The sequence below is a fragment of the Pteropus alecto genome, unplaced genomic scaffold, assembly GCF_000325575.1.
Source record: "Pteropus alecto unplaced genomic scaffold, ASM32557v1 scaffold42, whole genome shotgun sequence".
Classification (NCBI taxonomy): Eukaryota; Metazoa; Chordata; class Mammalia; order Chiroptera; family Pteropodidae; genus Pteropus; species Pteropus alecto.
This window is the reverse complement of record NW_006434825.1, coordinates 11,498,851-11,513,018: the sequence shown is the minus strand read 5'-3', so window position 1 is coordinate 11,513,018 and position 14,168 is coordinate 11,498,851. Positions and strand designations below refer to the sequence as shown.

The following is a 14,168-nucleotide window of genomic DNA, read 5'->3' as shown; positions in this document are numbered from 1 at the left end:
GGCCTTGTTTCCTCCCCTGCTGCCCCTTCTGTCTTCATTTTCCTCCCTCCCCAGCTGAAGTTCCCTGGTCCATCATTCAAGCACTCTTCTGCCAACATCGCAGCTCTCTTGGCTGCCCATCTCTTGGTCCCGCCCGGCTGGCAGCCCCCCAGCCCTGGAGGAATCCCAGCCAGCCTCCAGCCTGAGGCACCCTCCCCCGCCTCTGCTGCTGGGAGCTAAGCTGGGGGAACCAGCCAGCGTTGAGCGGATGATCCCCGCTGCCAGACATGCATGTAGACCAGCTCAGCTGGCCTTGGCTTGTCCCTGCCCAGCTGGCCACTTGCTCTCTACTCAGCATTCTGCAGCACCCCCGGAAGGGTGGGAAGACTACCTCCCCATATTAAACATCATCCCTCTCCCACCCACCAGCCGTCTCTCTGGGCTGATCGCCTACCTCTCTTCCACAGAGACCATAGAGGGCAGTCCTCCCAGCACTGCATCTGTACCCCCCAACTCCAATCCAGTGGCAGAGGCACCCTTCCCTTGGGTCCTTCTGCCAATGTCCTTCAGCCCATGCCCTGGACCCTAAGTGGCCATTCATCTGCATTTCTGTCAGTTCAGCCACCTTCCTTTCCAGATTCTTCCTGTCAGCATCTTAAAAAACTCAAATCTCTCACACCATTAAAAACCATAAGTCCTAAACTTTTGTATTCACTGACTGTTCTCTCACGTCCCTCCATCCTTTGAGTCTCCAGTTAGCTTCCAGCAGTCTCATCACTCTACTGCAAGGCGCTGGCTAAGGTTAACACTGATCTTCATGTAGCCAAGGTCTCCAGGCCTAATCAAGAGCCACACCTCTCTCAACTGCCCCCAGCAGTCTTCTTCCTCTCACGGTGTCTCTCTGATTTAATGCCTACTTCCCTGGCTGCTCTTCTTCCTCCACTCCACCTCTTCTACCTCTACTCTGGCTTATCCCAGGAGTAAGGACTGCTATTGTAGAAAGGAGTGAACCCTTCTATAGGGACCCATCTAGGGGATCTCTTCCCAGCTGGGGATTTAGAACTGGCTTCCCTAAGGAGGTGGCTATTTAGCTGAGGGGAGAGGCATTTAAAGGAAGAGCTGGGGGAGGGGAGTTCTAGACTGAGGGAGCCATACTTGTCTTGAGCAGATAGAACGTGAAGCGCATACCCTAGAGATGTCCAGAAGAAGGTAACCAGAGAGGAGAGTGCAGTCCCCCAGGTGGTGGAAGTGTCAGCTAGAGGCTCCATCCTGGGTGTGAAGACTTGAGGGAACAATGCCATTGCTGCCCACAGGCAAAGCCGGTCCAGTTAGGGTGGAGGTTGGGACCACCACAGAAATCACCTTAGCTCCATCCCTCAAAGGAATCTCTTAGTTGCCTTTGGAGCTGCCCCAGGGTGGCCAGAACAGGCTTTTGCAGGAGGCAGTGATTTCCATGTCACTGAAGAAGTGCAATCAGAAGCTGGTCAAGACCTCCTATGCCCTCCCGTGGTGAGACACAGTGTCCAGTGGTTTTGTAGATCCCAGCCAACCTTCAGCCAACGCACATTACCAGTATCAGCTCTGGGCTAGGCCCAGTGCCAAAAGGGAGGGAGATATATAGATGCAACGGGATGGGGGCTGGTGGTGGTGTAGACAGCTCCTGAATAGGCCTGTGAGTAGCTGCCACAGATGGAGCCAGGGGTCAAAGAAGGCTTCCCAGCACTGAGAAGACTCCAGGATCAGGTGGGGTTAGGGAATCCACTTGGGAGAGTGGGTGGCCAGAATGGAGGCAGCTGCCTGGCATGAACAGACAGACCCTGAGTGAGAGAGGTCTTCCTAAAATAGACTGTCATTAGTCATATGATCTTGAAAGGATTCAGTTCAAGCTCGTGCAGTAACATGTAATATGTCACTGTACTAAAGGCTTCTTCCAGGCCCAGCCATTAACTTGCTGTGTGACTTGGGATAGAGTTTCTATTAGAGTTTTTTGGCTTTGGAGGGGGTCTTGACCTAGGCTATTCCATGATGGTTTCCCATTCGGGAAGCCAGGAGAGTTGCTTGTGGGAGAAATGAGTTTGGTCTCTAGGGATTCTCAGGTGGGCCCCAGAGACCTTTGTCCTCAGATGAGTGAGCCTCCCTGAAGGGGGCCATCCCCAGTGTGCAATACCTGCCTGCAGACCAGGTGCCCATTGGCAGAGCCTGGGCATAGTAACTTACATCATCTGGGGAAGGTAAGGTGCCATCTTTCTTCTGTACCAGGGGCCTCAGTGCTACCAGCCTGGAGTGGGCAGCTGGAAGGAGGCTTTATCCCCAGACAATGGCCTCAAGTGCCCTGTGGGCTTATTAGCACACTTGCCATTTTCTCCAGGACATGTTGCTTCAGCCTTGGGCCCTGCTTGGGCCCTGTTGCATCAGGGTTCCTTAGGCTTCCCTATCCTGGCCCTCCAGCCCTCATTGTCCACAACTAGTGTTTCTGGGTTGACGGCAGGGTTTTTACAGGCTAGGGCTATAGACCTGCTATGGTTTCTGGGTCCTGAGTTAGACCTGGCTCCTGCCTTGAGGAAGAGCCAGAACCCACAGTTTTCCTAAGCCTGAGGGAGAAAAAGTAGGAGCTCTTCAAGGCCAATAAGGCTTAGGTAAAGTGGGAGAATCCAACTGCACCTATGGAGTGGGAGAGGATTTTAATGAGGGGAAGATCAAGGCTTCAGGAGTTCTTTTATGGGCCATGCTACAGTCATCCTGATTGCAGAAGGGAAACAGGCTTGACAGCTGGTATGCTGACAGCATAGCTTGATATCTCTTCACTTTTCACCCTGGGTGAGTCTCTGAAGACTCAGATGTGACTGAGCATAGATACTGTTACTAATAGCTCCTGCTGGGAGCTATGAATGGACAGACTGGCAGGGGTGCTGGCCTCTTCATCAGCACCAGACTGGCCCCACCACTGGGATGGTGAGAACATGGAAGTAAGCCATGCTGTTCCAGCAGGTGGCGCCAAGGGGCACATCAGAGGGACAGGGCTTGGCTAGGGACTCTGAAGACTTCTTGTAGGAAGTGGCTTCCTAAACTCCAACCCACGATTTCTGTGGGCCCAAGTTGAATCTTCAAGGCATAGGGCAAGGGAGGGCCTCCAGGCAGAGGAATATAGACTGCCCCATTCTCACTCCATGAGGGCCTCTTTGGCCTGGCGGGCAGCCGCTTGTACACTCCTCAGCTGTCTTCCTCTGAAGGGAGATGCTGACCAGCTGGAACCTCATTCTCTCCTATTGAGGCCAAATGAGGGGAGGACTGGCAGAGTGGCTTTCTAGGGGCCAGGAGGCAGCTGCTGAAGCCAGGCATGGAAGAGGAGGATTTCCCTGTCTGCTGAAGGCCTTGGCCTTGGGAGAGAAGCAGACAGCTAGGCCTGTGTCATCTCTGCCAGGCCTGCCCTGCCTCCTTTTGCTCAAGAAAGAGGATTCTGGCTCTCATTGGGCAGGGGAGAGAAGCAAGGGCTGCTGCTATAGCAACTTCGTAGTTGACCTATGGGGAGGGAAGTGCTGGTCCTGGCACAGGATCATCCAAGGCTGGCCTAACCTGGGTTAGAAGGGTGCCTTGGAAGGGGCTGGGGGTGTGTGATCACAAGCGACCCTTACTTGGCTCGGTGTTTTCCTTGGTGCCAGCTAAGATTTCTAGCAGGAGAGGCTGGGGTTAGCCAGGGGGTGCAACCACCAGCCCCCACATCTGCTGTCAGGGCTGAAAAGTGAGTCATAGCTGGTCTGTTCCATATCACTGAAGGGACAGCAGCAAAGCCAAACAGCAGAATCTTCCCACAAGGTCTCCTCTGAGGTGGGGCCAGGATCCTGAGGTACCTCCCTTGGGCCCTGACCCAGCCCTACTCCCAATATAAACAAATACCCTAATTTGTGGGCATAAGGAGTGGGGAGGTTCAGAAAAGGAAGACTGGCTTTTGGGGATCCCTGTGAGAAGACAAGGCCAGATGGGGAGTGTGGAGCCCTAGGGCCTGGGAACCCTGGACATGAGTAGAGGTGTGTGGACACTGACCATGGGGACAAAGAGCTCTTCTGTCTTATGGTGTGACAGGCTGGTGCCTGCACTCCGTGCCTTATTTCCTCTGATGGTTGGTGTTGCAGGTGGTTGTGGAATCAGTTGGATAGTACAGGTCTAAGAGGTACGCTGTTCTCTCCCTTCCTGTCCAAAGGGTTGTGAGAGCATAAAAGAGCATTTACAGAAGCCTTATGGCTGTCTCAGGGAACATGATGGCTAGAGTGGGGCTGGATGAGGTGTAGGATGTGGTGTGTAGCATGATCCTGGGGTACATGAGATTCCAGAGGCATCAAGGGCAAGAGGAATGTGTTGTCCAGGGTAGCGAAGATGCAGGCTGGGGCCAGAGACCAAGGCATAAAGCTCTGGACCTCTTGGTGGTTCCTCCACTCTGCCAGCTCTGTCAGGTCAGGGTCAGAAGGCTGGCCATTTGGGCCTCTTGGCATACAACTGCAAGTGGGCCCTGCCTGAAGCCCTCAGTGTGAGAAGAGGGGGCCTGTGTCTTCTCAGCACACATCCTGTAGCTGACCCAGCCAGACTGGGGGAGGAGAGAGGGCAGCTGCCTGGCCCTAAGCCCAGGAGAACAGAGGTCGTAGCAGGGTGCTGGGCTGGGTGGGAGCTGGGGGAGCGGCAAGCAGGAGGAGTGGGGGTCAGGCCAGGACAGGAGCTGTGACTTCTTCCTCCTGCTGCCTTTGTGGAGGGCCCCGTGGGAGCTTCCCCAGTGGCTAGCCCTCTGAGCTAAAGCCTGGGCCATCAGCCTCCTTCCCTTTCTTCCTTTGGTATTGGGAGGCCATTCCTACTGGGGGTCTTCCTTAGACAGCCTCAGCACTGGTGCTCAAGATATCGTCACAGGACAGGGGCTTGGTTGTGGCTCACCCAAAGCTCAATGGGACTGTGTTCAGTGCCCAATTCAGGGCAGCAGCCTTCACCCCACCTCTCACCCTTCAGCGAGAACCCCATTCTGGCCTTGGAGGATGTCCTCCCCCAGGCCTCATCCAGCTCCCTTGTCTCCTGAATTCATCAAGAGTGACAGGCTAGAGGAATGTTGTGGCTACTGAAGCCTGACTGTGGCCCTCTCCCCCTCTTTAACCTATCCCCACATAGGTGACTACACAGAATTCTTTGCTTAGGCCCTTTGTGGCATTGTCTTAATGGCAAGAGGCAAAGCTGCCTCTTGCCAAGTCTTAACTGGGCAGCTCCATCCCTCCCCAGCTTCACAGCCCCCTCTGCTGCCCATGTACTGTCCAGAACAGAGAGTGAGTGCTGGAGCGCAGGGAGCCTCGGCCTGGGACTGACCGGAGCCCAGCCTCCTGTCCAGGTCTCTGGGTCTCCTCTAGGCTCTTCTGGGCAGACACCTGGCCCTGGCCTTGAGGAGGCAGCACTTTGTCTTTGGAGTGGGCTATGCAGGGCTGCTGTCTGCCTGCTCCATCTCTGTCTGTCCTGGGGCCTTACTTCAAAGGGGCCCTCCCACTGGCCTTCCCTAGAGAAGTTTCTCTCCACCCTATTCCTCAGCCTCTCCTCTCCTTGACATTTTCCCCTCCCTCTCTGTTCCCACCCAGCAGCCAGTGTGACCCTAACTGGACTGTATACTCCCTGCTTACATCCTGCTCGTGGATTCCTCTTGCTAAAAATGAAGGCAGGACCCTCAGCTCAGCCTGCTGGACCAGTCGCCAGGCCCCAGCCTGCTGCCAGTACTGCCCTTTCCCTCTGCCAGCCCTGACTGTGCTCAGTTCCTTGAATGTGGCTGCCACTCAGTGAATGCCTCTAAGCCTTTGCATACACCATTCCCTCTTCCCAGAATCCACTTTTATCTCCTAGTTCTTTCATCTCCCAGGCTGACCAGTACACCTCACCTCCATATGCCCATGGTTCCCGTGTCCTGCTAGAACACTGTTCACACTATGGGGTAGTTACCTGTTTCCCAGTCGCTCATGGGGCATGAATTCTACCCTCCCCCCACCAAGGGAGGGGCCATGTCTGTCTTGTGCTCTTGGTACTGGAATAGGAGGCACACTTGGGCAGGGAGATGGGCCAGTGGCGCTTATCTGCAGCACCCTTGAGACAGCATTCATTGTCAAGAAGCTGGTGTCCTGTGCAGTGTGGGGAGAGGGGCGTGGTGTCCGGACTTCCAGCTGCCCTCCCCACCGTGACGGGCTGCCTGCTGTTGTGTGCCTCCCATAGTTACAGCTACATGATTGACAACGTGATCCTACTCATCACGGGCACGCTGCACCAGCGCTCTATCGCCGAGCTTGTGCCCAAGTGCCACCCACTAGGCAGCTTTGAGCAGATGGAGGCCGTGAACATTGCGCAGACACCTGCTGAGCTCTACAATGCTATTCTGGTGGACACACCCCTGGGTGAGCTGCTGAGATGGAGGAGGGAGGAGGTGGGCATCAGTGTCAATGCCTCAAATGTGAAGTTTGCATATCCCTGGCGTGACCCTGAGCCAGAATGTGAGGCCTGCCCTCTGCTGCCTACCTTTATGTTCCCCTCGACTTCCCCTCCCATCCTCTCCTCCTCACACTGCCTTCTCCTTTACTGTTGCTTTGTTGGACCAGGCAAGCTACCCCAAGGGCCTGACTCAGACTATCTGTCTTTGTGAAACTGAATGATTTTTCAGAATGCAGAAGAGGGCTGAGCTCAGGGAGAGTGGAGAGAGGCCCGGGTCCCTATCAGTGGAAGCGCTGATAAACTGTGGCCCCAAGCAGGGTGGGAGCGGCTGGCTTCCCATGAGCACAAGAGGGAAGCAAATAGCTTCACTTGCTTCTACCGAACAGTCCCAGGGGCCAGGTCAGGCAGTGTCCGGCAGGATGCAGGGTTCATGTTAGAGGCCAAGGAAGGGGAACTGGGAGCTTCCTGCAGGGCCCCGCCTAGGCAGCACTGGCTCTTGCCTGCCGTGGAGGCTGGGGAGAAGGCATTAAGGCCATCATCAGTGGGTGCCCTCATAGCCAGGGTCCTAGTCCCCCGGGCACCACCTCCAGGAAGCCTCCAGGGTTGAACAACTAGGCCCTAAGTTGCACTTAGTCCTGCACAAAGAGGCCTGAGCCATGCCTTCTTATCTGTCATAGAGTCTCCCATTAACTCTGAGCTAGTTCTGGGCTGTTTGTGGCTTCTTCAGTTTATCCATCTTTAAAAAAGAGACCAGTGAGTTCACAGGCTCCCCTGAGGATGGGGGAGCTATATCCTGCTCTGGTCTCTACTTCTAGCTCAACAGTGTCCCCTTGGGTCTCTGGTCCATGCCCACCCAGCTGTTGAACTCATTCATCGTCCTAAGGGGAAGGAGGCTGGTTTTCCAAAGGTGAGCCTTAGGCAGAGAAGTGAGCATCAAACCCCAAATTCACAGCAGCCCCTCAAGAAGGGAAGATGTCACGGCCTCTTATGCAAGCCTGTCTTTGGCATGGTCTGAGCTTGGGTCTGCCCCAACGGTGATTAGATCATGTTATGGCTAGCTGCCTCCTTTATAAATCAGTTTTAGGAGCAAGAAGGCAGGAGAAGCTCAGGTCAGTGCGTATAGCCTAGGGCAGTGGTCCCCAACATTTTTGGCACCTGTGAGGATTTAATGCCTGATAATCAGAGATAGAGCTGAGGCGGTGATGCTAGCACTAGGGAGTGGCTGCAAATACGCTGGCTTGCCCACTGCTCACCTCCTGCTGTGCGGCCCAATTCCTAACAGGCCATGGACTGGTACTGGTCCGTGCCCCAGGGCTTGGGGACCACTTCCAAAGCAATAGCCTAGGCCAGGTTAGGGAACCCCCAGTACCCAGCCAGATGAGCATTGTGGCAGGGGCCCTCTGTGCCCTGCACGGGTAATTGAACATTAGCAGGATTCTTACCTAAGCTACATCTACTCTCCCACCCCTCACACCCAGTCTTTCCTCCTCAGCGGCTTTTTTCCAGGACTGCATCTCAGAGCAGGACCTCGATGAGATGAACATTGAGATCATCCGCAATACGCTCTACAAGGTAGTACTCCCCCGCCTCCCAGTGAGCAGTGGGGGTTTGACTTGCAGGTTGGCGGACTGTGGGTGTGGTCGGCCTGTGATTTATGTGGGGTGCTGGGGCAGGATGCAACTGCACCAGGCTCAACCCCGGGGGCTTATCCACTCACTTTCTGGCTCCCGCGATGGGCACAAGGCTTCATAGAACAGGTTCTCCATCCCGTGGCGCCCACGGCAGACCCAGATAAGATCACCAGGAGTGGCGGGTGCTCCACAGCTCGGCTTGTCAGAGCTGGCTCCTGGATGGCTGTTCTCCCTGCATCCAGGAGGGTCATGAGCCACCACCCAGGCTATAGCTCTCAGGCTCACCCCACCTGGAGTGTTGCCAGCAAGGACAGGCACTTGAGCAGAGCCTACAGTGTCCTCAGTTACAGTGAGGGGAGGGACCCAGCCAGGCATAGCCAGGTCCCCGTGTCCCTCTCAAGTTCCAGGGTGTAGAGCCAATGCCACATCACATCACACCATCCTCATCCCCTACCTCATCCCCAGGCTATAGCTCTCAGGCTCACCCCACCTGGAGTGTTGCCAGCAAGGACAGGCACTTGAGCAGAGCCTACAGTGTCCTCAGTTACAGTGAGGGGAGGGACCCAGCCAGGCATAGCCAGGTCCCCGTGTCCCTCTCAAGTTCCAGGGTGTAGAGCCAATGCCACATCACATCACACCATCCTCATCCCCCACCTACCTTGTGCTTCACACCAGGTTTTGGAGATAAAGTGGGCTTGGGATTCCTAGGTCATTGTGGCTCTGGCATAAAGACGTTAGGAGCAGGGCTGAGAGCCAAGAAAGGGGGCTGGCCAGGGACCAGTGAGGGACATTTGGGATAGACTGAGCTCTGGCTGTCGCGAGGTACTGAGCTGCGGTGCCAGGACCCTTCATGGGCTACAGCCAGGAACATGGGTCAGCAGTCGGCAGGCTCCAAAGGGAGGTGAGGGTAGCACTGACCAAAGGCCCAGCCGACCTAGCCCTGAGAACATCTGCCTATCGGATCTTTACAGTGAGAGTCCTCTCCTGTCCTGTGTGGTTAGGTGGCCGACACTTGGCTGCAGCTAGAGCGAGGCCCTCCAGTCTCCTTGCAGGGGTCTGGGCCAGAGTGCAGGGAGGGTCTTGTGGCAGTGAAGGGCCTGCCTAGAGGCTGATGTAGTGTAGGCTGGGGAGGAGCACATGCAGAAGCAAGCATGGAGCATGGGCCAAGTGGCATGTGGTTTGCTGTGGAAGTGCAGGTTCCTGAAGGACAGCAGGAGACAAGTCTGGAAAAAGGAGTAGGCATAGAATCAAGTCACCTGGGGCCTTGAATGCCAGGCCAGGAGTTTGAACTAAATCCTTCAGGGCCAGCCAGTGAAGGTTTCCAACAGGTCAGAGTATCATCAGAAAGCCTCTCTGGCTGCAATATGGAGGACAGATTAGAGGGGATGAGACCAGAGGTAGAAAGACTATGCAGTCCTCAGGACTGCCCTAGCAGCTAGGTGGGCATCAGTATTCCCATTTGTAAGATGAGGAAACTGACGGCTCAGAGAAGTAGCTCGGGTTGCCTGAAGCCACGTGTTAGACACTGGCAGCACTGGGAATCACACCTGGTTTAGCCTGTTTGCAAAGCAAGTGCTCTCATTCACCCCGCTAGCAGGGAGACAGACCATTCAATCAGGAGAGAGAGAGAGAGTGTATGTGTTCCCTCCTGCTCAGCTGGCCTGTTGCCAGGTTCCCTACCCTGAGACAGGATGAGGGGTGCGGTCGTCCCCCTAGCCTCACCCACACCCTCACCGGGCCTGACTGGTTTTAGCTGGAGCCACTGGTGAGGGCTGCCCGGGCACCATCTCGTAAACACCAATTTAATGCTGCAGGCACCGTGCCAGGACCGCCTGCCCAGTAAGCGATGTACCAACCCAGTGGCCACAGATGGGAGATTAGGTGGACCCTCGGCTGCCTGCCGGCTGGAAACTCAAGGCAGCTGGCACAACAGCCACAGGCTGGCAGACAGCCCCAGGGTACAGGGTGGGCGTGGGGAGGTGACCTTGATACCTGGGCCTTTGGAGTCTTGCCAGTTTCTTCAGCTGTTCTAACCTTCAGAAGAGAGTCTGGGCCTGTCCTACCAGCCTCCTCCATGCTGGGGTCAGCTTCTAAGCAAAGGTTGGTGGCTTACCCCACTGATAGGAATTGCAGACCCCACTAGGGCAGGCCTGGGGATTTGGGCATAGCCAGCTCGGCTGGCTGTGGGGAAGGAGGTGGCTGGAGATAGTACTGGAAGGACTAAACAGTACCCCCAAGCCATGGTAGGGTTGGCAGCTGCTTCCTAGGGATCTATCTGCTGTGCTGATGTCCACTTACCCTTTCCAGGCTTCTTTTTCTCTGACCTGTCCTAGACGTTGGTTTCCTGTGACCCCAGTGGTCACCTCAGATGTTCCTCTGAGCCCAGCTTGCCAAGTGTTGCTGGCCAGGCTGGGCCTGAGCTTGTTGAGTCCTAGGTCTTATCTTACCTCTTCCCTTAGGGCAGCAGAGCTGGTGGCCCAAGTCAGCTGGTAGAGGGTACAAAGGTCTTTACACTTTGGAGGATAGACCTTGGCATGGAAAGCTCCCATCCTTTACTCCCAACTCAGAAGAGTAGTCTCTAGCCTACGAAGCCACAGTCCCAGTGACTATGCCACCAGCTGGGATCCAGGAGGATCAGAATGAAGGGAACTCCCCAAGGAGGTGGCAAGACCAGCAAGACCACCCACCTTCCTTGACTTGGAGATGTGCAGGGAAGGAAGCCTGTTTATGACTAATTTTATGAATGAGTTCTGGAAGGGACCTGGTGCCTGGGCTGACCTATCTTCTCCTCATACCTAGCAGATCCAATTTGCCTGGGCAGGAAGTGCTTGTTCCTGCCGTCAGCCCATGTGTCTGGCCATTGCTCTGCAAGGCTGACGTCTCTGTAGGCAATAACCATCCCTCAGCAGGGACTGGGCTGACAATTTAGTTCTTGCTGTATGATGCCTGGGGGATGGGAGGAAGAAGAAGTGTTCTATAAGGTGAGTGCCAAAAGGGGCCAGGGCATCAAGTCTAGGCCATCTCCATGAACTCTCAGGAGTAACCTTCTCTCATTAGCCCATCAAGTGGTTTTCTGAACCTGAGAAGGGGAGATCTGGGGGAAAGGCAAGCAGAACAGCAGGGGGAGGACAGAGACCCTCTCTGACCCTGGCCTTCTGTGGGATGAGGGTATGGGGGGCACTGCACCATGCAGCAGACAGTCGGCCAGAAATTGCTGTCTCTCCGGGAGTTGGTGGCGGGGGCAGACAAGGCAGCAGGCTACCGATGCTTGGCTAGTTAACAGTTTCAGAAACTCTGACTTGGAGGCTTCCCTGGCCGATCTGTGCATGTGATGTTTGGACTCACCATGAAAGAGGCTGGAAGGAGAGAAGGTGACTGTGAGCAGGAGGCTGGGCAAGCCCCCCAGAGTCTCCCTGTTTGGGCTGAGCAAGCCCCATGTTCTGCACAGGCCTACCTGGAATCCTTCTACAAGTTCTGCACCCTACTGGGCGGGACCACAGCTGATGCCATGTGCCCCATCCTGGAGGTGAGTGCCTGCCCACCCTCCTGCTGGCTGGTCTCTGGGGGAAGACAGGCCTGGGGGATGTCCTGCCAACTGACTGGCCCCTGCCTTCCTCCCCTCCCTCTCTCCTTGCACGTGTACTGGCCCCACAGTTTGAAGCAGACCGCCGCGCCTTCATCATCACCATCAACTCCTTTGGCACAGAACTGTCTAAAGAGGATCGTGCAAAGCTCTTTCCACACTGTGGGCGGCTCTACCCAGAGGGCCTGGCCCAGCTGGCTCGGGCTGATGACTACGAACAAGTCAAGAACGTGGCTGACTACTACCCGGTGAGTGCCCTGGCTACAGGACAGTGGGTGAGCGTATTGGCACCTACATACCCACACCCAACAATGCCCTTATGCTCATGCTTCCCACCACTCCCCTGGGCCAGGAGTATAAGCTGCTCTTTGAAGGAGCAGGGAGCAACCCCGGAGACAAGACCCTGGAGGACCGATTCTTTGAGCATGAGGTAGGTGCCAGGCCTGCCCGTCACAGGGAGGGGTTGGTGGCTCAGGCTTCACTCTGCGGTCACGGCCACATGCACACTGTACCTACCTCTGTCCACAGGTGAAACTGAACAAGTTGGCCTTCCTGAACCAGTTTCACTTTGGTGTCTTTTACGCCTTTGTGAAGCTCAAGGAGCAGGAGTGTCGCAACATTGTATGGATTGCCGAGTGCATTGCCCAGCGTCACCGCGCCAAGATCGACAACTATATCCCCATCTTCTAGTGCCCTGGCCCAAGGCTCCCCATAAGTGTGTGTGTGTCTGTGCTGTGACCGAGGCTCCAGCTCACCTGCCTGTTCTGGGGGTAGCACATTGTCTTAGTGGCTGCCCAGTTTCCCTGACACTCTGCTCTTGGGCCTGAAAAGAGGCTGAGTACCTGTTCTCCCCACCAAGGATGGATGGACCAAGGCCCCACCTCCAGATCAAGGAGGCCCCTCAGTCCTGTTTACAGCCACTGACATGTCTGAGAAGCATGTGGTCACTTTTGTGTCCTTCCCTAACCTGAGAATCACTGGGGGCAACATGAGCCTCCTCTCTCCTTTATGGGTCAACCCCAGAGACATGGCCCAGGGGAAGGATAGTGTGTGTCTTTGAGGCATGGGGGTGCATCCCCCTCCTTCAGCTCTGCCCTTCAACAATAAACTGCCCTCTCCAAACCTGGCTGTCTGCTGTCTCCTTTGGGTCCTAGGTCCTCTTCCTGACTCCCAACTTCCTTTAGGTGCACCCTTACTGAGCCCACTCCCACCTAGCCTAAACCTTCTTCTTCCCTCATCAGTCACAGTCGGCAGTTCCAGGTTGGCCCTCTCCTGTGCAGCCGGATTCCTCAGGGTTGGGGGGGTGGGGTCACTGGAGGATAGCCCCTTTCTTACCTGGAGGCTTGGGGCCTGGCCCTGGCGGGACCCCAGGCCTCCCTGTTTTCCCTATTTGCTTCATTGAGCCCCACCACTCCCTGGGCCAGGGATCTTCACCCCCATTTCACTCTGATGGAAACCCAAACCTATGGTCTGCCCAAAGTCAATGAAGGGGGTAGGTGTGAACCACAGAGCCTGTGCCCAGAGCTTCGGCCCCCATGCTGAGCTCTAGACATTCCCCAGGCAGTTCCTGATACATCACAATAGCCACAGCCTGTCACCTCCAAACACAGCATCTCCGTTCTAGAAGAAATAAAAATGTCTTTATTTTAAAAATGGCAATCAGGCAAGTAGGGTATGCAGGCTCCCTGTGGCTTGGAGGGCTTAGGGTGGGTGGTTGGGGTCCTAATTCTTGAGCCAGTCAAGAAACAGTTGGGATTCACCTTATGACTCACAGCACTGAGGCTCTAGTGCTGAGAAGTAATCCTGAGGGGATCCCCAACCCACCTGGCCCTCTTTAGTTTGCAGAGGTACTATCTGCGGGATCCTGTCAAAGGCTACAGCTACAGCTTACACTAAACTCTCCATCTACCTGGGTTCTCCAAGCTGTCCCGGAGGGTCTATTTAGGCTCTTGAAGCAGTAGAGAAGACTGGAGGTTCACTGAGAAGCCACAGCCTCACCAGACCTGGCAGTGGATGGGCTGGGGTCCTTTAGGACAGGCTCTAGGGCAGACTTGGGGGTTGCAGTGCCCAGGGGAGGTCCAAGGGCTCATGGGACCTCCCGGAGCAGCTAGACCATATGTGCATACTGCTCATTGGGCTTCCATGGGGGAAGGGCCCAGGTTTGGGTCTGGGTCCTGGACTGCATCCTGGGTAGGGGTACGGCTGGGTTGGCCAGGCCACAGTGCTCTTGGCAGACAGGGACTGATGAAGAAGGTCTGCAGGAAGCGGCGCCGCAGGCCCTCAGGAAGGTAATGGTGGATGAAATACATGAGCCCCAGGCCACGGCCCGGGTAATAGCGGCGGCGTGGCTGTGCTGCCAGCAGTGCATCAATGATGGCATCTACAACTGGGTTGAGATCGGGCAGTGCCAGGCTCAGCGAATGCAGGAACTGCCTGTGCGAGTGCTCGACATAGTCCTCGCCATAGGCCTGCAGCAGCTCTTGCGGCAGGTTGGCAAGGAGCAGGTGCTTGCGTCGCTCCCAGTGGCTCACATTTTGCAC

At 55.7% G+C, this 14,168-nt stretch overlaps 2 protein-coding genes across 3 annotated transcripts in view; one reads left to right on the top strand and one right to left on the bottom strand.

Annotated features, from left to right (window-relative positions):
- Nucleotides 1-12,754, top strand: part of ATP6V0D1 (ATPase H+ transporting V0 subunit d1) — a 41,537-nt gene extending 28,783 nt beyond the window's left edge. The window contains exons 3-8 of one of the 2 annotated variants that reach the window (XM_006909759.3): nt 6,202-6,380; nt 7,907-7,986; nt 11,494-11,571; nt 11,700-11,876; nt 11,981-12,058; nt 12,157-12,754. In XM_006909759.3, coding sequence (XP_006909821.1) covers nt 6,202-6,380; nt 7,907-7,986; nt 11,494-11,571; nt 11,700-11,876; nt 11,981-12,058; nt 12,157-12,318 — 754 coding nt within the window. In that variant the 3' untranslated portion in view covers nt 12,319-12,754. Of the gene's footprint in view, nt 1-6,201; nt 6,381-7,906; nt 7,987-11,476; nt 11,572-11,699; nt 11,877-11,980; nt 12,059-12,156 lie in introns of both variants that reach the window. The other variant, XM_015587762.2, reaches the window with a different exon arrangement.
- A 243-nt stretch (nt 12,755-12,997) lies between these two features.
- Nucleotides 12,998-14,168, bottom strand: part of HSD11B2 (hydroxysteroid 11-beta dehydrogenase 2) — a 5,687-nt gene continuing 4,516 nt past the window's right edge. Inside the window, exon 5 of the mRNA XM_006909758.2 lies at nt 12,998-14,168. Within this exon, the coding sequence (XP_006909820.1) occupies nt 13,758-14,168 (411 nt within the window). The 3' untranslated portion in view covers nt 12,998-13,757.